Source organism: Prionailurus viverrinus, chromosome A3 (assembly GCF_022837055.1).
Source record: "Prionailurus viverrinus isolate Anna chromosome A3, UM_Priviv_1.0, whole genome shotgun sequence".
Classification (NCBI taxonomy): Eukaryota; Metazoa; Chordata; class Mammalia; order Carnivora; family Felidae; genus Prionailurus; species Prionailurus viverrinus.
Genome location: NC_062563.1, coordinates 82,303,146 through 82,330,871, shown reverse-complemented (window position 1 = coordinate 82,330,871; position 27,726 = coordinate 82,303,146). Strand labels below are relative to the sequence as shown.

General features: G+C 36.1%; 1 protein-coding gene across 1 annotated transcript in view; it reads left to right on the top strand.

The window, feature by feature from the left end:
• PELI1 (pellino E3 ubiquitin protein ligase 1) overlaps positions 1-27,726 on the top strand; it is a 58,222-nt gene that overhangs the window by 18,590 nt on the left and 11,906 nt on the right. The window contains exon 2 of the mRNA XM_047852962.1: positions 25,035-25,173. Coding sequence (XP_047708918.1) covers positions 25,103-25,173 — 71 coding nt within the window. The 5' untranslated portion in view covers positions 25,035-25,102. The remainder of the gene's footprint in view (positions 1-25,034; positions 25,174-27,726) is intronic.

The window sequence follows — 27,726 nt, the reverse complement described above, 5'->3', positions numbered from 1 at the left end:
ACATTACCTTAGAAGGTGCTAGATTAATCTTCTAATATTAGTCATTAAAGAAATTCCTGTGATTGTGTATGGATCAGCAATATTAGCGATTCTAGTCTGTACTCTACATCTGCTAGAATCAGCAATGTATTTATTTGCTTAGTTCTTATGTATATATTAATGTGTTTTACAAATATAAGATTGTTCATTTAAAGTGGACTTTCCAAAATACAGTGTGACTTTAAATGAGTGGTCTTGGGAAATTTATAAATACTCTGAGTATTTACTGCAGAACACTTTCACAATCACAAAAAAGAGTAATATATTTCGTTATTAAGAAGTTATGTCCTTTTTTGAAGTACTAAAGAGATTAGACAGAACCTATTTGAATATGATTTTAATTGCAGTTTATTGAGTTACATGTCAAAGAGCTCAAATTAGTTTAAGTAAATAAGATTTAAATTTATGGTATTCTGAGCCTAGTACTTTTTCATTGAATGTCAAAGGTATGCTAAAGTTTCTACATTTATGTTTCTCTGAAAAAGATTGTTCTGACAGTAGTTTTAAGCCATTTTCACAATTTATTGCTGTCTAAAAATTTCCCTTGAGTTCACATTTTGTTCTGAATGTCTTGGTTTCTTTCCTCCACCTACACACAGTGTAGAAGGCAAGTGAAGCAGGAGTTGCAAAGTAACAGTGAATTTAAGAACCTTGGCTTTTTTTCAAAACAAAATAAACCTTTATCATAAGATTGCTTTTTATTGATACCACAAAAGAGGTAGGGGGGCTTTTGGCAAGTGTTCAGTAAATGTGTGAATGACCTAATTGATTTAGCTGGAATGAATAGGAAGCTTTACCATTTGTCCTTATAAATATTTGGGCTCGGTAAACACAGTGATAAACCAAATACTTTATGGTCAAAGGTTAAGGAAAAAAACAGTCCACCAAACTTACCGATCCAAATATCAGCAATTTTATGTCCGAGTCAGGGCCTTCAAAGAGAAAGAACAATAGGTTAATTACAATCTTGTTTATTTCTAATATGAGAAATAATTATGTTAACTTATGTAAAGTTCAATTGTTTGACAAATGTTGATATGTGAAAATATTAATGGAGATCCTTGCTGAGAATTGTAAGCTATATGAAATTCAAAGATATGTGTAGAATTTAAACATACTATCATATATTCTACAATAAATCTCCAATAAAAGCAGGAGTCATTATTAGCACCAATAATTAGAGATGACAATGGAAGCAAATTATGAATTTTTTAAAAATTCATTATGGTTTGTCACATTAGTTCAATTCAGTCTGTAACTGTTTTAAAAATGTAAAATTTTAGGAAATTTTTGAGGTCTTATAAAAATGTTTTCCCTTCATTGAGAGGAAAAGAAGAAAGAAATGTTGATAGCAATTAAAATGTATGCAGTACTTTTAAAAAGTACATTTGCAAATCTGATCTTTTAGTTTTAAAAGCATAGAAGTGTATCATGTATAATTTTATTTGCCTCTTGGCTTATATTTGCTTATCTAAAGCTTGTATTTATTTACATGATTTTAAAAAAGGATATCAGAAAAATTCTAAAGGGGAAAAAAGTGTTTCTCCTCATTTTAATGCCTCCTTTAAGAAAGAAATATTTCTCATTTAATCTTTGTATCTGCAACTCCTAGCACTGTACCTGATACTTGTAGGCATCCTGTAAATGTTTACTGAACTAACCTCAATTTTAGGAATTTCATAATAGGACAGTATTATCTTTCTGGGCTGTAAAACTGTACTTCTCCCCTCCCCACACACCCACTTTTGTATCTCAATTTTGGTACAAATAGGTTCTCAGTTTTGAGCGTGAAGAAAACTGGTTGATAGTTTCATCTCCCCAATCTTAGCCTGAGCTGAAATTACCCAAAAGGGAACTTGACTTAACAGCATACCATCTTTTCAGGTATCTAGAGTCTAGAATATAGTTTCTAAATGATATGAATGGGAAGAGTCTGTTTTTATCTGAGATGATTGATGGGAAATTTTCCTATCTAGTGGTCAGTCCTAACAAATGTTGTTAGAGGGTAGCTAAATTCTAACTTTCAAATGTTAACTGAAGCAAAAGCCTAGATTTTACTTTCCAGGTACAGGTATTTTCCAATTTCAGGTACAGCAATCCTTTGACAACAAGGAGTAAAACTAGGATTAGCAAAATTGCAGTTGTTGGAGGGGCTCATTGGAAATACAGTTTGAGAAAAAGTTAAAACAGCATTAAATGAATATTTGGCACAGCATTGTTCCAGATGACATCCACTTCCAATTCAAGCCATATTAACCAATGTTAAAAACCTGACTCACTTAACATTGTTAGGGAAACATTGCTGTGATGTCATAATCTACAAAATCATAGTCTTGCAACAAGTATATAATGAAACATGCCTCTGAAAAGTTTTCAGGTCGACTCTTAATGGCATGGAATTTAATAGGTTTTATGCTTTCATTCTCCCTTGGGTTGTTTTTTTAATAAGCATCAGCAAATGGGATATTAACAACCTGGGCTTTTGCAAATTAATATGTTTTAAGGGAATGTTTTTTTCTGGTCTTGGTAGTCTGTCCATTGTTGAAAAAATATAAGGTAAAGAGATTTTCTCTATTGTGAGGTAATAAAGGGGAATCGATAAGCGCTGACATGCTTTTTGTTTGCCCTGAACTGAGTTTTTGTAAGTGAAGTTTCATATTTTGGTGTACAAATATTGAAAGTCCTATTGGTGAGGAATTTATTTGGTTTTCTTCCAGCCTGCCTCAACCCAGCTTCTCATTCCTATAGGTAAACTCAGACTTAGTCAAGATTGTCCTGGTTCTCAGTACCCAAAAGTATAGAGACCATGTCCAACATCAGAGATTTCTTTTGATCAATTTTGACCTGGCTGGTTTCAAATGGTTTGATAAACATCTTCCAGCTGCATATACAGTTTCTTATTCCTTTTACAAACTTGCATTGCAGAAACATCTATGTAACTCATCTCACTCTAAGAGCCCACATTACTGGCCTGTTCTTGATCCATTCTCTCTGAGAAACAATAAAGATATAAACCCATCCCTCTCAGTGACCTGAATGGTCTCCTGCCTTCCTTAGGAAAAGAGCCTTCCCTCTGGGAGAAGTTGAACAATAACGTGCACAAATGCTGAGGGAGCCCACACCAGCCTCCTATATTCATCAGTATATATTTTACAATTTCCTAAATAGTAAACAATTGCCAAGACATGTGAGCAGAATCAGTAACTAGAAAAAAAAAAGTCCAGGCTGCCTGTACCTTTACATACATTACTTCATCCATTTTGTCTTCATGCCTATGCATCTTCAGATTCACTTCTTTTGTATCAGTTTAATCTGTTCTGAAGGATGACTGTTTCTTTGAGATGACTTTCCAAGAATCCCCAAAGTGAATTTTATGTGTGATACTACAGCCTAAATTTTGGTCACTCTGTCCCAAAATTCCACCCAAATTTGACATAATTTGACATAACACAGTGTTTTTATCGTAAACATTTTTGGCAATTTCTGGCCCTGGTTTGATTGATTGATTGACCTTTGCTGTGTAGAATGGTGGAAAGGACAAGGGTTTAAATTCAGATCATAACTTTTGCTACACAGTTTCAAAATGACCTTGAGTAAATTATTTAGCCTGATTTCCTCATCTGTTAGAAGACAGTTGTAAAGATTGAGTTTAACACTTAACAAAGTTCTTAATACCTGCTACCCAGTAGATGACACACTTGTTTTCTTCCCCTCTCTGAAACCTTGTGTAAAGACTTTTGATTAACTCCAGGTCCTTAAGGTCCACTTTATCAGGCACTTCTTTGCCTTTCAGCTGCATCCCATTCAGTTATTAGATAGACATTTATTCAGTGTTTGCTGATAGTGCCTGAGCTTACAGAGACATGCTCCTTGATTTCCACAGACTTACTGTTTATCTGTCTCCTAACCAATCACTTCCCTCCAGGGAACCTTTTTACTTACCCTTTCTTGAGCACACAATCCAGTTTTTACTCCCTGCCTTTTTTGTCTTGATGCATGTGTTTGTTCCACCTGAACTGCTATTTCTCTGCTTATCAAAAACCCCCTTCTGTGAAGATTTTCCTGGATCCTCTTCCACCAAAGTGGTAATACTTTTCTTTGCAGTCTTTCAGTACCTCTGGTCTTTTGCTTTAATATAGTATCTGTCCTGTTCTGATTTAGGTTGGGCTGACTATAAATAAACAAGTGGTGGTGTAGGGAATTACACCTTTTGCATTCATTTGAATACTCCCAGACCTTCTGGCATTATAGTGAATGTTCACTGATAATTTGTTGAATTAGTAATTGCATTACTAGTTACTCTAGATGCACAAATTTAAAGGTAAGGAGATCACAGCCCTCAGTTTGAAAACTACTCAAACATCCAAGTTAATTAAACCACAAGGGACACCTACAGTTGCTATTTTTAGTAGAAAAAAAATCATTAATAAGCATTTAATGGAAAATACCAACCTAGAATATTGGAAGAGGGATAGCTCTTGAAATCTTGTCTTGTAGAGATTGCATCATCTGATAACCTAGAAATAATAGTTTTTAAACTATTTTTAGCTATTTAACCAAACAGGATTGTAAGGTATTATATGTAGCTAATATTTCCTTTTATAATAAAGTAAATGTAAGTAAAGTGTATTCCCGAGTTGTGTGAGCCATACTAGGAAATTATGGAACATGAGGAGTGGGGAATGGGAACCCCGGATGGATAGCCTGTTAGTCAAAAGTAAAGAGCCTGGGATTTGTGACTGGCATTGGAAGTGGGATGGTCTTTTGGGATTGAGCCCTTTAACATGTGGGATCTGAGTTAACTCCAGGTAGATGTTGTCAGTTGAATTGAATTGTTGGACACCCACTTGGTGCCAGAGAATTGATGAATTGATTGGTGTTAGAGGAAACACTGTGCTCAGTTGCATTCACTGAACGTGATGTAAAATATCAGCAAAACGTGAACCAAAAAAACTTGTGTCTACAATTAAAGCTAGATTAAAATAATATGAGGGTAGAAATTCCAAGCCTAATTGTGAATTTTGTGATCTCTGGCACAAAAAGCATTTGGTTTGGAAAAGTCTTAATTAAGCTCTGTTTGTGAAAACTTGTAGAATGTTCAAATGATTACTTTCCTCAGTTTCTCTGGTTCAACAAGTAGTAGGAGTTAAAATATTTAGAATTTTTTAACTTATGCAAGTTCTAAAGTTGCATAAGTTCTTCTGATCTTTTATTCTTTAAAAGATCAGTATTTGAATTCCAGATGAATGCCAGCATTCAGTGATTTCAAGTCTGTCAGAGTTGGGTTTTTTTAATGTGGTAATATTTTATTTATTTGTTATTTATTAATGACAGCCTTATTTGAGATGTATCATACAGTTTACCCACATCATCATGATCAATTTTAGAACATTTTCATCACCTGAAAAAGACACCCCTTAGCCTTTAGCCATCACTCCCCAAACCCCAATTCCCTGCCCTTACCCTATTCAGCCACTAATTTTACTTTCTTTCTGTGGATTTGCCTATTCTGGTCATTTCACATAAATGGAATCAAACAATGCGTAGTCCTTTGTGAGTGGCTTCTTTCATTTAACGTGTTTTCTTTAAAAAAAAAAATTTTTTTTTTACATTTATTTATTTTTGAGAGACACAGAGAGACAGAGAACAAGTGGGGGAGGGGCAGAGAGAGAAGGAGACACAGAATCCGAAGCAGGCTCCAGGCTGAGTTGTCAGCACAGAGCCCGATGAGGGACTCAAACTCAAGCTCAAAACTCAAAAACCGTGAGATCATGATCTGAGCCAAAGTCTGATGCTTAACCGACTGAGCCACCCAGGTGCCCAATCATTTAACATGTTTTCAAAGTTCGTTCATGTTGTAGCATTTATCAGTACTGTCAAAAGTTCATTAAAAAAACAAATAAAATCAATGAATCACTTAAGTAGAAATTAGTAAGAGTTTATTGCACATACACCAAAAAGACAGTTTGTAAACTGGGAGCATTCAAACCAAAACATGAAATGAGGCTCAGATACTTGCAATATTGGAATTTTCTTCAAAAGAATTGGTAACTGGTCACCCCTTATCAATTTGGGGGAACTATTTTGTTTATGATTTTTAGAAGTGACACAGGTCAAGTTAACTTCACCTGTCTTGCATAATAAGCTAAATTAAACTTTGCTTGTATGACTGCTGAGGGAGTTTTCAATACTGGTCACCATTTGTGTTTTATTTTAATAGCTCTTTATTCATTTTTATTGCCAGATATTCTGTTGTATGAACATACCACATTTTGTTTATTCATTTATCAGTTGATGGACATTGGGTTGTTCCACTTTTTGACCATATGTATAATGCTGTTGTGAAGATTCGTGCACAAGTCTGTGTGTGGACATATGTTTTCATTTCTCTTGGATATACACCTAGGAGTAGAATTCCTGGGTCATATGATAACTTAATGTGTAATCTTTTAAGGAACTGCCAGACTGTTTCCCAAAGTGACTGCACCATTTAACTTTCCTACCAGCAGTGATTGAGAGTTCCAACTCTTCCACATCCAGTACTTACTATTGGTCTTTTACTGTGTCATCCTTGTGGCTGTGAAGTGGTATCTCATTGTGGTTTTGATTTACATTTCCCTAATGGCTCGTGAGTTGAGCATTTTTTCATGTACTTACTGCTCATTTGTTCATCGTTTTTAGAGAAATGTCTATTCAGATCCTTTACCAGCTTTTAATTGGCTTTATATTTTTATCATTTAATTGCAAGAGTTCTTTATATATCTGTATCTAGATATAGATATATCTGTGTGAGAAAGTGATTTGCAAGGATTTTTTTCCCATTCTGTGGGTTATCTATGGCAGTACTTTTGACATCTAAGTTTCTTTGGTTTAAGGAGACTTCCAGGTTAGCAAAAGCCTACAAAGTGGGAGAGTGAGCAGACAATTCAGGGAGGCATAGCATCTCTGTGAGCAAAGAGAAATCTCCGTCATCAAATTTTATTTATGTATTTTTCAGGTTTCTTTTTATGATATAAATTATAACAACCAATACAGCAAATAGAGCTAAAGGTGAATCTTTAGCTATCTCATGTGATAATATTTGCACAGTACAAAGTATAAGTTACTTGTTGGCTGACTGCTCTTTATTTAGTACTTGCAGTATTGCCTCTAAAACTAATGAACCAGACTAACATAGAAGTCAAAATATCTGTTAGCTAGCTCCACTCCTTAGCCCTCCAACCTCATAAAATAACCTACCCTCTATAACCTATAGATTTTTCTCATCTGTAAAATGAGGAAATTGAACAGAAAAATGGGCAAGTTGAACAGAATATTCTTTAAGGTTCTTTCCAGCTTTAGAATGTGACTATATGGTGCAGTAATACCTGTGACTTTCTTCTTCTTCCTTCCCTCCCTTGTTGAAAAATCTTAGGCCCCAGTACATCTTTTCCTGGAAAGGAATGGAGTTAGATGGATTTGGCAAGTAAAAAAACAGGCACAGGTAGATACTCGGTATAGACGTGATAGAATAGCCAGTGCCATCTGTGTGGGTTTGCTTATGGATTAGAAGAACATGGCCTGTGCATCATCAGTGAGGCAGAACTAAAGGATGAAATAATTTACACACCTGTGGGTGTGGCTAGAGGTGAAGGGACCATGAGGAATGAGTCCTTGATTGTATCCGTGGAAGTTTTCAGAGATCACATTAGAGAAGAAGCAAGCTTTCAGAGGTTAGTTGTGTCCAAAGGTGAAATCAAAAGCTAGGCTATAACTAATAAGAAGAAAAATAGGACCATAAGAAAAGAAACATCTGGAAGGGCCTATAAATCATGAGGTAAGTGTACTTTTGTTTAGTCTTTTTCTGGAATGATATTTATTTATTTGAGAGAGAAAGAGTGTGTGTGTGTGTGTAAGCAGAGGAGAGAAAGAGAGAGTAGACACAAAATCTGAAGCAGGCTCCAGGCTCTGAACTGTCAGCACAGAGCCTGACATGGGGCTCAAACCCATGAACGGTGAGATCACAACCTGAGCCAAAGTTGGACACCCAACTGACTGAGCCACCCAGGTGCCCCTCTGGAATGATTTTTATAAGTTTATCATTGGTCTCCAAGCTCAACTGAGATATTGGCCAAAAGTTCAGACATTGTAGATGGAGACAAGGAAATTTAAGACAGCTGTAAGCCAAGCTAGATATGGAAGAAGAGTAGGAGAAAGATCACCAAGATTCAAGTCCATTTGCCAGTGTTTGGGAACTTTGAGTCCCACCAGCCAAGAAGAGTACTTAAAGTTTTCTTGTATTTGACTGGTCTACATGATATTATTAATCAGACATTATTGTAAATAAAGCACATGTGAAAAGCAAAAAGTAGAATTCAGATTGGGAAAGAAAAACTTGGAGATTTAATTTTTGCCCTTCTCTCCTTTATGAATATGGGTCTTTGTTTCATTATAAAAATAATTCACCATACTCACTTAGAAAATATGGATGTTTTGCCTTTAATGTCTTCTTAGAGTTCTTTAAGAAAACTATATTCCCTCAGGAAACTATTTGGTATAAACACAGAGTTTGAAATATATAAGGAACTTTCATAGTCTTAATGCTTTAATTTTAATCATTAAGGTAGTTCATGATGATAGCATATGAGCTATTGATACCTCAGTTACCTTAGTTGTTGAGCAAGAAACACTCCCAAAATTAAGAGAGTTGATATGTTGGTCTAAAGACTGGCAATTCCTCAGGTTTTGTTGTAGAATCCAGTTTAAGGCATAGTCTGTCACAACCGCATTCTATTTAGTATGACTATTGGACCTGTAATGTCCGGCTTCTTGAGCAGTTTCATCAGCCTAGAGTCACATGACAAGGCAGGATCAACAAATAGCAAAATCTTAGAATGTGTCCAGATCATTTTTACAGATATGCTTCCTGGACTGGACATGCATCTACACTGGTTAAACAAAAGCACGATACTAGAGCAGATTTACTTCACAGTAACCTTAAAGGCCTACTGCCAGCAGAATGGGCAAAAGAAACATGATGTAGACTTACTGAAGAACAGCTTCAGGGCATGTGACACAGGGAATGCTGGGAAGCAACAGAAGTAAACTTGCAGCTATAAGATAGAGGGAGGTTTAGTTTGTGCCAAGGCATTAGGTGACAAGGTATTATTAGACATAGGCCAGCCAAAAGCATTTATTTTTGTGTAACAGAATATCAACCCCTAGACTCGATTTGGACAACAGTTTAATGAGTGGAGAGTATAGATCGCATAGGCAGCCTATTGAACAGGTATAAACCAGCATTTATTCTTATGACTTAATTAGCGTGCTTTAAAAAAATCTTAAATGTAATTAAGCACAAAGCACGTTCACCTTTGTGTTGAGGAATAGACGAGTTCCATGTACAACCCTTCATAAGAGAACACATTTCTTTTCCTAAGAGGAATGGGGGAATTTGGAGTAACAAGAAGTTAACTCTTCAAATGAAGTTTACAAGTAGGATGGTAAAAGAGCATCTGAAGTCTGTACTGAACGGTGTGTCCAGTAGCTATTTGATGAAGCTTAAACAGTCCCAGCTCACTTCTGGGTATTGCTATTGATTCTCCATGTTCATGAGCACCAAATGAATCTAATTTATTTTAAAATACAAAATTAGATATAAAAAAACATGATCAGTTGAAAATGTGATCAGATGTTCACCTGTTCTTATGCCTGGGATAATGTAGTCTTTTGTAACAAGACAAAAAGAGTCTGATTCATTAGAGAGTGCTAAACAGACACTGTTTCTTTATATATGAATTGTGTCGATTCTTCTGTGTTTTTTAATGGAATGTTTCTTAACAGATTGAGTATTATACCAAATCTGGTAAAAATAGACTATTACACTATTGTGAAAGGGTAGTTTGGTATCTTAGTTATACTTCTGACATTTTTAGAGCATTTATGTAGTTAATGCAGTCAGCCTTTTAAGAAATAGAATATTTCCTTTTCAGGTACCTTATTCCATAACTTGAAATTAAGCCTGTGTTAAAAACTGTTCTATGCTTCCCTCTTACTTCCGTTTCTTCCCATTTGGGCCACAGACTTCCTTAGGGAGGAGGTGAGGGAGAAGTGAGTTCTCACTTGAGCCAATAGAATTTAGAGTTATATAGTGTTTACCTATTTTGCGTAACACAGGCCCACCCACACACATTATGAAGTGCTTAAGTGAAAGAACACTGAGCAGGCTGCTATTCATGTGTGATTCCAAGTGTAATTGGGAGATGCTTTAATACTATCTGGATTTTATCTTCTGCTGAGTGGGTTTTTATCTAGCTTGTGGTGATAGCGATGGAATGAAGAGGTAGGTATTCTGTAGCTTAATATTAAGTGTCACGTCAGTGCTTCAGGTTTTAGGTAAGGTTGTAGTTGTAAGGAATGATTTGAATCATAATCAGATTGCTTATGTTTGATTTTTTTCACATTCAGCTTTAGAAGTATGTTATGTATGAATTACATTTCCTTCTGTCTTAGGGAAAAGGTTGAATAAATCTCAAGCTCCAAGGCTTTTGTGTCATTAGAGAGGCTTTACAAATGTTAATCTCCCCTCCCATCAGTCCTACAGAAAAATAACTGCAGGTGTTTATTGCCCATTGACTGTTGGTCAACAGAAACCTGAAAACTCTTCATTTGTAATATTTTTCCAATCCAAGTATATAGTTTTTTACATGCTTTAGAACTTAATGTTGTCCATTGTTTTCTTTTGAATTATTAAATTTGAGAATTATGTTGCTCTCTGAAGGAAATTAGTTGGAAACCAGAATGATGGTGCTGTTATTGTACTTTGGTTAGCTATTGACAGCTTATTCAGAATCTTGTCTTTTGACCATAAATCTCCTCTTGAGATCCTCTCAAAGAGATGTAGGCCTTTGAGATAACTACAATTTACTATTTAGACATTCTTACAAGATAAGGAAAAATTGCAAAGATTTTTTAATATTGAGAGTCTTGCTTTTAAGGATTTTAAGTAATGTTTCTACCTTGAATGTTTTGTTGTTCCTCTGATATGATAGGAAGAGATTTAATAATTTTTGATCTGATGATTGATGAGAGGGGGTGCTTTCTGCTATAAAATGAACAATCATAAGTTCCCCAGTATTCTTTTCTGAAGCATTGTGTTTTCATTTAAAAAAAATGGTTATAATTGAGATTTTGTTTCTTTTTATAGGAAATTTATTAAAAATGGAATCTGTTTGCTAGAATACTGACATGCTGCTCAGTAATATGTGTTCATTTTTTATCAAATTTTCTAATTTGTTAGAGGGAGGTACTCACTCTCTTGTACATGTATAAAATCGAAGTCAGTAACAAGAGAAAACTTGAAAATGAGGAAAAATTGGTCATGATAATTTTACATAATTGGGGTATTTGTAATGTGATAATATAACATTAATCAGAGTGGAGAGAGGAAATTTGTAGAAATACCTCAGCTATATGTATGTATCATTTTCCTAATGAAAAGAGTTAAATAGGAATGCCACACTTAGTGATTTAAAGTATTCACTCTGCTAAAAAATAGATGTTCTTAGCCTCCCACACACAATGTCTCTAAATTACTGCTATAAAAATTTATGGGGAAAACATGATTTGGTCAGAGAAAGATCAGCTGCTAGTTCTGAGAACTTTTCATGAGCCAGAAAGAAAACTAAAACTTACAAAATGCAACTTTTTTTGTTAGTGAGATTAATAATAGTTGTCATCCTTTAATAAAGATCTTTTTCTGACTCTTAAATACTGAGAACAAACGGAGAGTTGATGGGGGGGTGGGGGAAAGGGGAAAGTGGGTGATGGGCATTGAGGAGGGCACCTGTTGGGATGAACACTGGGTGTTGTATGGAAACCAATTTGACAATAAATTATATTTAATATAAAAAAATTAAAAAATAATGATCTCTTTCTATAGGTAGTTGACCTTAATGTTAAAACAATATTGGATTTGAATTTGAATTTTCAACTACACTTTTCTTTTTCCAGTCCTTTTGAGTAGAACTTATAATGGAATTAGGAAACTATTAAAAGTTGAAATTAACTTCCCTATACGAGCAGGTAATATGTATACAAAATCCAACTGGACTTAGATGTACTATTTTTACCCTATTAAAAACCAAACATTTATACAACATTCAACCTTGAAACTAATTGCGATGATTTTTGAGGACTTTGTTTGTATTTCAGGGCCTGTTAACTATATTATAAGTAGTAGAAAACTAGAACTTTCATAATGTCAAATTTACTTACAAAGAATAGATTGTAAACATTTGTTTAGATACTAAGAAATAAAGATAAATCTCTGAGAAAAATCTAAAGTGATGAAGCAGTATCACCATAAATTAACGAAGTATTAATAAGACCTACTTTGTATGCCTAACTAAATACATACTAGGTATTTTAGCAAGTACTTAAATTTTTTTTTTTGCTCTCACAGTTTAAATAATTTTAAGAGACCCAAAAGTCTATGACTTAAGTATACAGTGAGTGAACTGAGCAGATGGCCCAACATCCAAATCTCAAAACAGCTTGTTGTTCTTACTCAGTCCTAGTGACAAATTCTATGAAGTATGGAGAATATTGTCACCATTTTATTGGTAGAGAAAATCACATGCTACAGAATAGCAGAATCATGTGCTACAGAATAGTAGATTTGAGAATTCATGAAGGACCTGGATCTAGCCCTCATGACTGTCCAGGGCCAGACAGAGTTCTCAGGGTTCACCCTAGGCAGTCACAGCTTAGACCTTCACAAGTATCTCTGCTAGTTTGAAGAAAACACTATCATAATGAAGTAATTAGTGAATAAGTCAGGAAAGTCCTTGACTTTGTAGCTTTTCAAGATTTTGTTTTAATGAAATATATCAGAATTATAGGTTGATGCTGCTTCTTCCTAACTCTTGCTCCCTTCTATTCCTTTTCATAAATTCTTTAAGACCAGGATTCATGTGTATAGGTGGACAGAACTCAAATTCAAATACTGTTAAAAGATGTCAGTTACATGTAAATGTCCATACATTAACTGAATTTACATGTATAACTGATTTAATCCCCGGAACAACCTTATGAGGAAGGAACTATTATAAACCTTCACTTTATAGATAAGAAAATTAAATGTAAATGCATGAATTCAGGAACTATGGTATTATTGCATATACAAAGTGTTTTCTTTAAAGCATATAAAAAAGATTTTTTTTAATGTTTATTTATTATTGAGAGAGAGACAGAGTGAGAGCAGGGGAGGGACAGAGAGAGAGGGAGGGAGATACAGAATCCAAAGCAGGCTCCAGGCTCTGAGCTGTCAGCACAGAGCCTGATGCAGGGCTTGAACTCATGAACTATGAGATCATGACCTGAGCCAAAGTTGGATGCTTAACCGACTGAGCCACCCACGCACCCCTCTTTAAAGCATTTTTTTAAGTGTTTATTTTTGAGAGAGAGAGTGCAAGTGAGAGAGCGCCAGTGGGGGAAGGGCAAAGAGAAAGAGAGACAGGATCTGAAGTGGGCTCTGTGCTGGCAGCACAAAGTCCGACATGGGACTTGAACTCACAAACCGTGAGATTGTGACCTGAGCTGAAGTCGGATGCTAAGCTGACCAAGCCACCAAGGGCCCCCAAAATGTTTTCTAATAAAGCCACCTACAACATTAATAGTAAAGTTGCCCTTATGTGCATAGCTTTTTTTTTTTTTTTTTTTTTTTTTTAAAGAAAAATCCATGAAATATCGTCCTGCAAAATTCTGATCAGTGTGGGGATGGGTCATTTTGGTTCTGGTATCACTCAGTCCGTCAAGTGGCCACACTTGTATAGTAACAACTTTCTTGAGCAAGGGGGCTGTGGATGGGCAGTTTCATATCAGAGAAAGAACTTGAGACCTGGGAGGCGCTATGACTTGATAGGACCAGCACACAGCTTAGATACATTGCACCTTTAGGTTGGGAGAAGGCTGAAAGGAGGCAAAGTTTGAATCTTGAATTCGTCTTTTAATGCCTTTTACTAAATTAAAGGGCTATTTTGTGTGTTCTATTTTTGTGTCTTTTTTACTTTTTATTTTGAAGTAACTTTAGCCTTACTGAAAAATTGGAAAAATACTTCAGCAAGTTTACATACACCCTTTACTCAGCTTCCTCCAATGTAAACAGTGTATGTAACCAGATTGTATTTATCAAAACCAGGAAATTTACACTGATATAATACTATTAACTAAACTATAGCCCATATTCAAATTTAACCAGTTTTCCACTAATGTCCTTTTTCTGTTCCCGGATCCAGTTCATGATCCCATGTCCGAGATAGTTATTGCATCTCCTTAACCTTTTCCAGCCTGGGAGTTTCTCAGTCTTTGTCTTTTATGACTTTGGCACTTTGAGTGAGTACTGATAGTTATTTTGTGGAAATATTGTCTGTCAATTTGGGTTGGTCTGATGTTTTCTGGTAATTAGATTAAGGTTATACATTTTTTTGGCAACATACCATGGAAAGAAGTGATGTGTCCTTGGTGCATCATAATCAAGGGATACATGATCTCAAAATGTCTTATTATGGATAATGTTATCCTTGATCACTTGGTTAAAATGGAGTCTGTCAGGTTTTCCCCACTATGAAGTTTCTGTTTTCTCCTGTATAAGTAATAAATGTCTTAGGGGAGATATTTTGAGACCATTGTTGTTGCTTTTTTTAAAATGGATACAACTTGGTCAGCGTTTCAAGAAAAATAAAGACTAGAGGAACCCAGAAATATCTAGGAGTAGTTTAACTGTCCAAAATAATTATTACTTAATACTTTTTTTGGAAGAGCCCACAACCTACAGAAGATTAATATGGTTTACTCCTAAAGATTAAAAAGATGACCGTGGAGGGGCACCTGGGTGGCTCAGTCAGTTAAGTGTCCAACTTCAGCTCAGGTCATGATCTCGCCATCCGTGAGTTTGGGCCCCGCGTCGGGCTCTGTGCTGACAGCTCAGAGCCTGGAACCTGTTTCAGATTCTGTGTCTCCCTCTCTCTCTGCCTCTCCCCCACTCAGGCTCCGTCTCTGAAAAATGAATAAACCTTAAAAAAAAAAAAAAAAGATGACCATGGACTCATTGTTGCATTTTTTAATGGTTGGGAAAGTGGTTGGGAAAAATCCATCTTATTCATTTTTTTGCCATGTTTAAATTTTACCCAAGGGACTTCTAAATACAGCTTTAAACAATTGATTGAATTACTGAGAAAATTAAAATGGCTAGTCAGTATTGTAGTTTATTTCCATGTTAGGACAGTAGAATTTATGTAAGCTCTGTTTAATATTTTATAGTAGGAAGAGTTGGGGGGTTTTCTTGTGTGTTGTTTGGTTTCCCATTGCAGTTCTCTCCCGTGTACCCACCACCCACGTATAGTTTTAAACTCAATTATTTCAGCAGTTCCAGAGAACTAGCTAGAGTTTGAGTTGTAACAACCTTAGTTTTCTTATCTATAAAATAAGGGTTGTAATAGTTCCTACCTCATAAGTTTGTTCTGAGGATTAAATCAGTTAATACATGTAAAGTGCTTAGGACAGTGCTTGGCACAGGGACAGAACCCAGTAAGTGTTAGCCACTATGAAAAAAAAAAAAAAGTAACATAAGCATGAGTTGACTGCCAGTGTTGGGTGCTGACTTTAGAAAATGATTGAATTTTCCATGAGTATACTTTTATCCGATGTTTTTGTTCCAAATAGCTATCAAATCCCACTGAATTTGCTGCTTTCTGCAGACTTTTGTTCAGGACTTTAGTGGTTAAACCTAGGGGAATTTCTAGTCTTGCTTTCTGAGAAGCATATTATCATTTTTGGAACTTTGGTAATCCGAAAGGGTCGCATACAGGCCAAGTATGGGCAGGAACAACAGACCTTAGTTGTGTCTTTTTAAAATACGTTTCTACGAATAGGAGATTAAGTGATCATCGAGGTCAGCCAGTCAGGAATACTGCCTTGCAATTTTTTCTTGCTTGTCCCTTTTTAGGGAGTACATGAAGGCGCTTGCCTATAAACTATCTTGACACTTCTAATACATGTTTTTCTTCCTGGTGGTACCAGGGATTTGCTCTGGTGTAATACCCTGCTTTTCACCTGAGGTTACTTTCTCCCTTTTCCTTTTTTAAACAACCATACAAAGTCCATTTCATTTACTGAAGTTTTTATTGTTCATTGCTACCAGGAAACAGGATTGACAAATTAAGTGAGCAGTAAGGAAGTGACAAAGTTATTCAACAGTCTCAAAAAACACTAGTCATAGTTGCATAGTTGTTACTAGTCTATACTGGAGAGTAAATTGTTTAGTTTATCTTACCCAGCTATACTTTCTAGTCTCTCTCCTAAATGGTCCCATAATAGCGCCTTTTATTCTTATGTAGGAATTAGCCCCCACCTCCCAATCTTGGGTGGGATTTGATTGGTGGTATCAGAAAACCCAGATAACTTATAGGAGCCACAGTCTCTCCATTTATAAAATGGGGACAAATGATTATACTTGACATAGTTGTGATAGAAATTAAATGAGTTAATGTGTGTTGTATTAATATATGGGTTTCAGTTCTAGCTTTGCCAGATATTACCTGTTTGACCTTGAACCCAGTCATTGGCCTTTCTGACTGACACACTCAGTTCCCTTATCTGGCAAATGGAGTTAATAAGACTTTGCTACCTAATTCACAGGGCTATTGTGAGGGTCAAGTAAAATAATCTTATGTGAAAGCACTTTGCTAATTAACATTCTGTGCCAGTGCAAGATAGACTTTAATCCAAGGTTGATTCACATTGACACCCCTTTTGATTTAAAAAGATTTCCCCATGCTTTCCAAAGCTTGCTTTTAATTTCTCTAGATATGGGTCCCCTAGGTCAGAAAGATAATTGCTTATCTGGCCTTCACAGATTAGCCTTTCTCTAAATGTCAGACTACCCAGCACTGGCCTCTAAAACTACTTCTGTGGCCACCCCAACTTCAGTCCCTTTCCTTCAACTACTTGAGAGAGGTTGCTACAATATTAAAATATTTTAAATACACAGAAATATTAATAATTAATCATCAAGGTAAGATGATAGTTCTTTAGTTTTCACTTCCAGCCACTCTTATCGACCCTAATAAAATACTGAAACTGCCGCTACCTTCTAAGCCATTGCCTTCACTAACACAAGGCTTGGTAATAATCCTTTAAGACATCAGTATGATGATGTAAGAAAGCAAATATTTATTAAATATCTTACTTTGTGCCAAGCACTATGCCAAAATAGGGGAAATCCCCCTCCTAAAATAAATTGTCCTCCTCAATTTGAGATTCGAACAGTGGTTCTCATAGGGTGAGGGGTGGGAAGGAGAGTAAGAGATGGGGGGAGGGTAGGAAGGTGGGACATTTTTGATCATTGCAACTAGGAATGCTACTGGCATGTAGAGGGTGTAAAGGCCAGGTATTACAGAACCTCCTGTGGTGAACAGGCCAGCCACCCACAATGTCAAAATATCAGTAGTGCCAAGGTTGGGAAACCCTAGTTTAGAGGAGCAAATACTGTCTGTGGGAAAGATGTTAACTGCTTTCCCATCAGGATGAAAATAATGTTATCCCTGTAGGTGGTAGAATATCAGCATGTCATTTGGCTGTCCTAACAGGGAAGACTTGGGTGTTTGCACGTGGGGTTCCCTGTATCTTGGGAAGCAGAACATGGACTTTACTTCCTCCATTGCTGTATTAAAAGTTAAAAGTCACTGACAGGCAGTAGTAACCTCATACTCCATTGTTTCTTTTTTTCTTTCCTTTTATGGATGAATGCTGTTTATTAATCCTGCCGATTGTAAAAGAAGGAAGAACATGATTAGATTTTCACTCATCAAGAAACTGCTATAAATTCACCTCCCTTCAATCATCAGCTTAATTGGTTTCATAAAATGGCTCCATCACAAATACACCAAAACAGTTCTGTTTGAGTCATCCTTTTGAAATCAACCAAAGGGGAACTCTAGTGTAGCTGAGAATCTGTTTCATTAGAGACAATATACGCAATCCACATTTTGTTTTTCACCATAAAGAAGCATTTCATGTTTTAAAACATTTTCCTTTTTCTTTTTTTTTTTTCCTCAGCAGTCTTTATGCCTACTCATTTCCCCTTCAAAATAGAAGTGTTCAGAAGATTATGTAAACATCTACCTAAGATTGGTTTTGTTTTTTGCTTAGTGTTTGTTTTGCTTTGTATTTTTTCAGGGCAGGAATTTTGTATTTGTGTTTAGTAGGTAGTAAGCAAAAGTCTGTGTGCAATGTAGATAATAAAAGAAAAAATGTGTAATGTTGAGAGGGCAACCTGAACAAAAAAGATTGATTTCCCAGTTTTCCTTCTTTAAGTGAAACTGACAATTATATATTATAGAAAGTGATTCCTTTGGGAAGAGTTGATATTAAAACAATTGTAGTTCACTGGCTTGTAAACAACAAATGATTAGAATGTTTTATTAGTCAAAGTAATGAGACTATTTCTAAGAAATGTATATTTTATTGCTCATTTTTTTTAATGTTTTCTCAGCCTATACAGAAAATAACACTGGGGCCCCTGGGTGCCTCAGTTGGTTAAGCATCTGACTCTTGGTTTCGCCCTAGGTCATGATCTCATGGTTCATGAGTTCAAGCCCCATGTCAGGCTCTGTGCTGCCAGCGCAGAGCCTGCTTGGGATTCTCTCCCTCCCTCCCTCCCTCCCTCCCTCCCTCTTTCTGGCCTTCCCCTACTTGTGCTTTCTCTCAGAAAGAAAGAAAGAAAGAAAGAAAGAAAGAGAAAGGGAGGGAGGAAGGAAGAAAAGAAAGAAGAGGAGTTGAAAAAAGAGGGAAGGAAGAAAGGAAGGAAGGGAGGAAGAAAAGAAAGGAGATGAAAAAAGAGGGAAGGAAGAAAGGGAGAAAGGACGAAAAGAAAGAAGAGGAGGGGGAAAAAGAAAAGGAGGGAAGGAAGAAAGAATACTATTCTAGAATAGGTTTCTTTAAAAAAATTTGTTGAACTTGGGAAGGTCCCTGCTGATGAGAACATGCTCGCTTTTTAAGGATCAAGCAGAGGTTTAAAATAATAGGTATTATAGAAAACAGTTTTACTATTTTAGCAAGATTTTTTTCTGTCATTTTTTTCCAGTCTCAGAATTAAGGGCATTATTTAGTATTATTTTTGTTAGATCATCACATTAGGATAGAACTGAATATATGTGGTCAGACCAACTAACTTAATTGAATATCAACAGGTGGAGCCAGTAATTGAGTCATTAGAATTTATACATTTACTCATTTCATGTTCTCAAGTGATTGAATTTAGGAATTAATTTTGAAGAATTCCATATCTTATTTAGATTTTGAATACAGAGAATATACAAAGAGAATGAGTGCAATATCACTGTCTAGCAACTGGGTTTTGTTAAAGATTCTGAACTATTGTGAAAATCATGACTCTTCAGAACCTAATATAAAGATTCTAACAACTTCTTTCCAACAGTCACCTATCAACATGTTTTCGAATTGTAATTGAAGGTTCCTGGAGAAGTAGCTATCATGGCATATGTTATTCAGAGTTTAAGAATGCCAGTTTATATAGTATTGACCATTTAAATTTAAGAAAACTGTTTTATCTTGGGTCATTTAAGTGTATGAACAATACTACTAAAGTGTTTTATTATAGGTTTCAGATTATTAGATACAGAAATAGAAGCCACGTTTGAGTGTGTTCCTGTGATTGAAACTTTGATATCACTGATAAAATATCCCCAAATCAGGCCTTCTAATGTATCTAAGCAGACTAAGAATAAGTATAATTGGAAATCTATTGTTTTTCTTGGCTAATTAGGCCAAGGGCTCCAGGAAGTATAGAATGGTGGATGTATGCTAGCCCTACTCTAGTTATTTGTCAAAACTAAAACTTGTTCCTTTTGCTGTAGAGGCAATGGGGCCAAATCTATGTAGTCCTATATGTACATTACTTATAAATTCTTATGTTAGAAGGTAGTCTCATATTTTTTTACAGCTCCAAAATTCTCTTCATTCTCCTTTAGTCCCATCATTTTTAGAGATGAGGAAACATTGCTTTGTTCAAAGAGAGCTAGAACTAGAACATAGGCTAATATTTGCTAACCACGCTACGTGCTAGTGTCAGCCAAATATGGGCATTCATTTCTATCACTTCCAGATTTCAGATCACTGTACTTACTAATACTATATAATACCATTTAAATTGCTTACCTCTTTAAAGTTTATTTTAAAAGGAACATTTTACTACTATAAATAGAAAATTATCACTTCCTAAAAATACAAAGTAACTCTAAAAAGGAGTCCAAATCAAGACGAAGCTATGCTATTAAAATTTAATTTAAACTTTAAATTTAATTCTTATTATTACATTTTTTTTTAATTTTTTCAACGTTTATTTATTTTTGGGACAGAGAGAGACAGAGCTTGAACGGGGGAGGGGCAGAGAGAGAGAGACACACAGAATCCGAAACAGGCTCCAGGCTACGAGCCATCAGCCCAGAGCCTGATGCGGGGCTCGAACTCCCGGACCGCGAGATGGTGACCTGGCTGAAGTCCGACGACCTGGCTGAAGTCGGACGCTTAACCGACTGCGCCACCCAGGCGCCCCGTCTTATTATTACATTTTTAATTCTTGCTGTTCTTGGTCAGAAATGTGTCAAAGCGGTGTTTTCCTATTTGATGGCAGTACCTTAATTGTCTAATAAGAAAGGCACAGTTAAAGCTTCTAATTAAGCTTTGCTTAGCATTTTGTTATAATAGGATGCTTCTTTATGGGGGAAATAAGAAGGTATGAATTCTTGTTCATATTAAAGTATGATTTAACATAGATCAGAAGGTCTTGTTAGATGGAACCAAAATTGTTCTTTAGTTAATTTGAATTAATTCGTTTTAAAACTCTTAAATTTTTACACTGAAGATTTTAGTTAGCTTTATATTGTTTCTTTTTCCAAATGAGGGATATGATCAGAATAGTTTATTTTACTGAAATAAAACATTTCTCTGGGGAGAAATTCATCTGGGGAGATGCAAGGAGTTTATCGTGTATCTGAATGGAGGAGATGTATGTTTTATTTAAATAGTTCTTAAGCATGGGGGTACCTGGTTGGGTCAGTTTGTTGCACGTCCACCTCGGCTCAGGCCATGATCTCACGGTTCGTGGGTTCAAGCCCTGAGTCAGGTTCTGCCCTAACTGCTCAAAGCCTGGAGCCTGCTTCAGATTCTATGTCTCCCTCTCTCTCTGCCCCTCCCCACTTTGTCTCTCAAAAATAAATAAACATTTTAAAAAAGTAATAAATAGTTCTTAAGCATGTTTTATTTCTTTAAAATAATTTAGTGTTTTTTAAATTTACTAATAAAAATTAGTGTGTTTATCTGAATTGTTGGTCTAAATGTGTATTTCAGTTACAAGAGATAAAAGAGGGTGAAAATGGCTAAGCCTTTTCCTTTTGCTTGTTCTCATTCATTGAGCTACAAATGTTGTTGTCTGTGTTGTCTTCTCTCTGAAAGTGCTGCTGTAGAAGCTGTATTTCACTGTACTGTAGAAAGTCATTTTTTTTTCATGAGTTTCCTATCAAAGCTGTTGGTGGATGTAAAAAACCAGGAGACTTTCATGGGTTAGCTAGTAAGAGTTTTGTTGTAAAACCTTTGTAACAGGTCTAACAAGAAAACCATAAAGAGAATAGATGTAGGAATACCTGATCCCATTAAACTGCTGATAAAGTAGACAGGCTAGTATTATGAGGATTGTTTATAGTAGCAGTTTTTGTGGCTTATCAGAAGTGTTATTCTTGTTTTCCATATGTGTGTCAAATTTATATTTTTTAATAAGGCTTTTTTTCTCTTTCTTTTCTTTTCTTTTTTCTTTTTTTTTTTTTTTGAAGAGTGAGAGTACTTGTGAGCCAGGGAGAGGGGTGGGAGGTGAGGGGAGAGAATCTTAAGGAGGTTCCATGCTTAGCACAGAGCCTGATGTAGGGTCTCAATCCCATGACCCTGAGCTGAAATCAGGAGTCAGATGATCAACTGATTGACTCTCCCAGATGCCCCTTAAATTAAGCGTTTTAATTTGAGGTCATTGTAGATTCCTATGCAGCCAGAAGAAATAATACAGAGATTTTGTATACCCTTTACACAATTTTCCCCAATGGTGATATCTTGCAAAACTATAGTAAAATATCACAACCAGAATATTGACACTGGTAAAGATACAGAACATGTCCATTCACCACAGGGGTCCTTCCTATTGTCCTTTTGTAGCCACATCTACTTCCCTTTTACTCCCACCCCCTCCTTAACTCCTAGCAAGAATTTATCTGTTAACCATTTCTATAGTTCTGTCATGTCAAGAATGGTACATAAATAAAATCATTTGTGTAACCCATTGAGGTTGGCTTTTTTTACTCAGTATCATTCTCTAGAGATTCATCCATGTTATTTCATATACCAGTAGTTTGTTCCTTTTTATTGCTGGGTACTATTTCACAGCATAGATGTATGACAGTTTAATCATTCACTCAGTAAAGAATATCTGGATTGTTCCCAGGTTTGGGCTATTATGAATAAGGTTGCTATAAAGATTCATGTACAGGTTTTGTAACATAAGTCTTCATTTCTCTAGGATAAGTGTCCAGGTGTGCCATATATAATTGTCTTAAATATTTCCTTTACATACATTTAGAACCACATCAGATGGTGTTAATTTTTGCTATAACTTTCAGACATAATGTAGAAATTCAAGGAAAGGAAAGCGTATTGTATTTACCCATACTTTTACTTACCATGTTGTTTCTTCTTTTCTGATGTTCTAAGGTTCTTCTCTTTTATCATTTCTCTTCTTAGAGAATTTACTCTAGCCATTCTATTAGAGTAGATCTGTTGGTGACAAATTTTCCCTCACCTGAGACTGTCTTGATTTCTCCTCCATTTTTGCTGGGTATAAGATTCTGAGTTGACAGTTGTTTTAGCACCTGAAAAAAATAAGCTACTTTCTTATGGCTTCCATAGTTTCTGGTAAGAAATCCACTGTCATTCTAATTGCTCTTTCCCCCTCCCCCTTGCCCCCTAAGTAAGATGTAATTTCTCTTTCTTTCTGATTGCTTTCAAGATTTTCTTTGCCTTTAGTTTCAGAAGTTTAATTATGATGTATCTTGGAGTGGATTTTTTCAGGTTTATGCTGTGTGAGGTTTGTTTAGCTTCTTGAATATGTGTTCCTCTTTCCAAATTTGTTAAGTTTTTGGCCATTATATTTTTGAATACTTTTTTTTTAGCTCCATTCTTTCTCCTCTCTTTCTGGGTTCCAGTGATACAGACATTAGATCTTTTGCTGTGGTCCCACAAGTCCATGAGGCTCTGCTCTTCCTTTTTCTTTCTTTCTTTCTCTTTCTTTCTTTGTTTCTTTCTTTCTCTCTTCTCCTTTCTTCTTTCTTCTTTCTTATTCTTCGCCTATTTTCTCTCTTGTTAAGATTAGGTAATTTCTATCTTCTGGTTCACTGATTCTTTATTATGTCCCTTCTATTCTTCTGGTGAGCCCATACTAAAAAGTGAGCTTTTGAATCTTGTTTGTTTTTTGTTTTTTGTTTTTTTTGTCAAGACTTTCTATTTTTTGTTTGTCCCATGTATGTTTGTGATTGCTTACTAAAACATTTTTATCATAGTTGGTTTAAAATCTTTGTCAGGTAATTCTGACATCTCTGTCATCTCAGCTTTCATATTTATTGATTATTCTTTTTGCATTGTCTTAAAAATCTTTCTAGTTCTTACTATGATGAATGGTTTTCTGTTGAAACCTAGACGTTTTGTCATTATGTTCTGAGACTCTGGATGTTATTTAAATCTGCTTCCACTGTCTTTTTCTGACACTGCTTTGGCAGGGGAATAGGGACTGCCTCCTTATAACTTCCAGGTAGACCTAGAACTCCAGGTCCCATACTCAGCCTTCATTGACACCCAAGGGTAGGAGATCCTTGTTACTGTCAGATGAGGGTGGAAGTCCAGGCTCCCCATATGGTCTCCACTGACATAGCTAGAGTAGGGATGAGGACATGTTACCAACCAGGAGGGTGGAAGTCCTGGCTCCCTACTTGACTGCCCTTACAAATACCTTGGTTGTCAGGGGCAAGGGACTCTTCATTATGGCCTTCTGAGGTGGAAGTCAAGGCTCCCCATTTGGCTCTTGCTTGTGTGGGCAGTGGTAGGGCCAGTGATTTCTGTGGTGGTTGGCTGCAGTAGACTAGCTATTGTCAAAAGTTACCTGTCTTGCTAAGGCTGCCCCTTTCTCCTTCCTTTAACTAGAGTGAACAAGCTTTGGAGGTGGCTTTTTTTTGTCTCTGCCAATTGACATTTCCAGATTGCTGGATTCTCTTCAGCTCTAAACCGGGGTATATTAAGCAAAAAGAAAACCCAGAGAACTCAGCACTTTGTCGTTCCTTGTGCTCCAAGGTCCCTAGCTGGTCACCTTCTCTACTTTTCAGAGTCTTCCTATATTTTATATATAATATCCAGAGTTTTTAGTTGTAGTTAGTGCAAATAATAGGGAAAAACACTCCTACTCTATCTTCCTAGAAGTGGAAATTTCCAAATTTACATTTTTAAACTATTTAAACAGTTGGACCAAATATATAACCACTCTTCGGAAAAATGTCACACACCTTCTATATAATGTGATATATTTTACATAATATTGTACTCACAAGGACTGCTAGAAAATAACATCTTTATTTTAATTTTTTTTAATGTTTACTTATTTTTGAAAGAGAGGCAGAGTGTGAGCAGAGGAGGGACAGAGAGAGAGACAGACAGACAGAATCTGAAGCAGGCTTCAAGCTCTGAGCTGTCAGCATAGAGTCCCATAAGGGACTTGAACCCATGAACCGTGAGATCATGATCTGAGCCAAAGTTGGATGCTTACCCAGCTGAGCCACCCAGGTGCCCCAACATCTTTATTTTAACTGAAATTCATTGTTCATATTATTAATGAAAACTTTTCCCTCTAGGAGATAATGCTAAAGGTGTCCAAGGCTCCTGACCAGTGAACAAAGATTTGAGAAAGACAGCCAAGCTCATGTTTTCTCCTGATCAAGAAAATCATCCATCCAAAGCACCAGTAAAATATGGTGAACTCATTGTCTTAGGGTAAGTTTTCCCCATCTGATGACACATAAAACTGAATAATAGGTAGTAATTTTGGCATCTAAATCAAACCTTTTTAGAATATATTTCCTACCTATTTCCAAAAACAATTTAGAGCTACAAGGTAATATTTTCTCAAAATAATGTTGATAATATTAAATCAAGAAACTCTTTCAATTCTCATTTTTATGCCATCTCTTATAAGTGCTCTAATATGCATAAATTTTGCCTCACCCTCACCCCCAGAAAGCACAAATCCTCTTAAAAAAAAAAATTTTTTTTTTTCAACGTTTATTTATTTTTGGGACAGAGAGAGACAGAGCTTGAACGGGGGAGGGGCAGAGAGAGAGGGAGACACAGAATCGGAAACAGGCTCCAGGCTCTGAGCCATCAGCCCAGAGCCTGACGCGGGGCTCGAACTCACAGACCGCGAGATCGTGACCTGGCTGAAGTCGGACGCTTAACCGACTGCACCACCCAGGCGCCCCAACACAAATCCTCTTAAGATAAAATAATGTATTTATCTAAAGTCATATAGTCATTACATTTGTCTTCCCTATCCTATCTTTTAGAAAAGTTTGCCTCAGCTGTCTTTACCAAAATCCCTTCCCCCCTTGAGGTCATTTCACATAGGTTAGCATTTATTTGTTACTTTATACCTCTGAGGAAGTTGTTGCTTTGGGCTTATGGCCCTGTGCTGCTTATGATAGGGTTGTATAGACATAATGATACGATGACTTTGAAGGCCAGGATCTCACTACTTATTTGCTTCCTAAGTATTCTCATCCATTTACATAAACACAATCTAAAGATTGAGGAACAAATGGTTCCATTATTTCAATTTATTCAGTCTAAACTTGCATTAATCAAAACAGAGACACAATATTAGTCTACTGGCTAGAAATCTCAGAAACTAGAAATTGCAAAATTTACTTTCCCTTTCTCTTCTGTCTAGAAAACAGCTCTCTGTACATCACAACATGCTTTAGAATCAGGTTGGTACAAGTTCTTGTTTAAGTGAGAATGTGTCCATTGTTTCAGATGAGAGAGTAAAAGAAACTAGACAGATCATATGGAGTTAATGACCTTGACTGGAAGTCAGGAATGCTACATTCCAGTACCTATTCCAACATTGCTATTATATATGACCTTGGGCAAGTTACCTAACCATTCTAGGCGTTCGGTTGCTCTTCGGTAAAATGACAGACAAGATCATCTAAGACCCTTTGAGACCTAAAAATAAAAACAACTTAAAAGATTAGAAACTTATGTAGTAACTACAATGTTATAATTTCAAATCACATACATCTTAATGTATTAATAACAAACAGCTTTTAAGTACCAAAAAATATTCCAAATTAAATTCTTCTGCCAGGAAATTTGAGTCCTTTGAAGACTAGAATTGATTTTTTTTTTTTTTAATGTGCATAAACACAAGCAGTAGAGGGGCAGAGTGAGAGGGAGAGAGAAAATCCCAGGCAACGATTCAACTCCCAGGAGTTGGATACTCAACTGACTGAGCCACCCAGGCATCCCTGAAGACTAGAATTTAAAATTGAGTATATGGTTTAAACTGCCTTTCTTAGCCCAGCAGTTTCTCATTTAACCCTCAGTTAGTGGTTGTCTCTGCATTGGCACTCTTGGTATCTTAAAATACAAATAATACTTTTCAGCCCCCTAGGAGAAATAAAGCTGGATATGGTTGTCAGTTTGGTGTTGTCACTACTTAGAAAAGAGCTTTGAGCGATGGTAACTCAATGAGGGAGGGGAGCATATTCCCAGAAGAGAAACAAGTCATGCAACTTGGCAGACAGAAGGGTCAGGTACCCACAGTGGGTCTGGTGGCAACACACATCCTGGAATGAGTAGTGTATTAACTAAGGGGCACTGCTCTGAACTCTGATTAGCAAGGACTTTCTCCAATAGAAATCAGTGTGTTTAGTTTTGTGTAAAGAGTTAGTATGATTTCTGTATGTGGCAGTGTAAGTTTCTTCCTCTTCCTTCTCAGCCACTAATGTAGGCCATTTTGCAATTATATTCTCCTTCAACCTCAAAACTGGCCCTAGTCCCTGCCTCATTTTCCCTCAGATTGACCAACTATATATGAGAGACTAGCAAACCAAAGATTTTGTCAGAGGGCATGGGACAGTGAATGAGGAGATTATTATTAAGGCACTGTTCGTGCCATAATGAAGCAATAAAGAATGAAAAAAGCATGACAAACACCTGGATTCAAATCCTAGTTTTTCCATTATCACTTGTGTGACCTTCAGAAAATGGCTTAATTTCTCTGAGCCTCTAAGGAATCTTACTCCTCTGAGGAATAACTTAATTCCTAACCTGTAAAGGTTGAGTGATGCCAATCTCAAGAGTTTCTATGAGGATAGATTAAATGAGATGTTATGTGGTAAAGAACACAACAGTGCCTAATACATAGTAAACACCCAGTGTTTTGGTGTGAACTTCTTTCCTATTCAGTTCTTACTTACTTGCTTATTTTCAAGACATATATATGTTATCATGGAGAAATGATTACGAGATCTGAACAACAAAAGT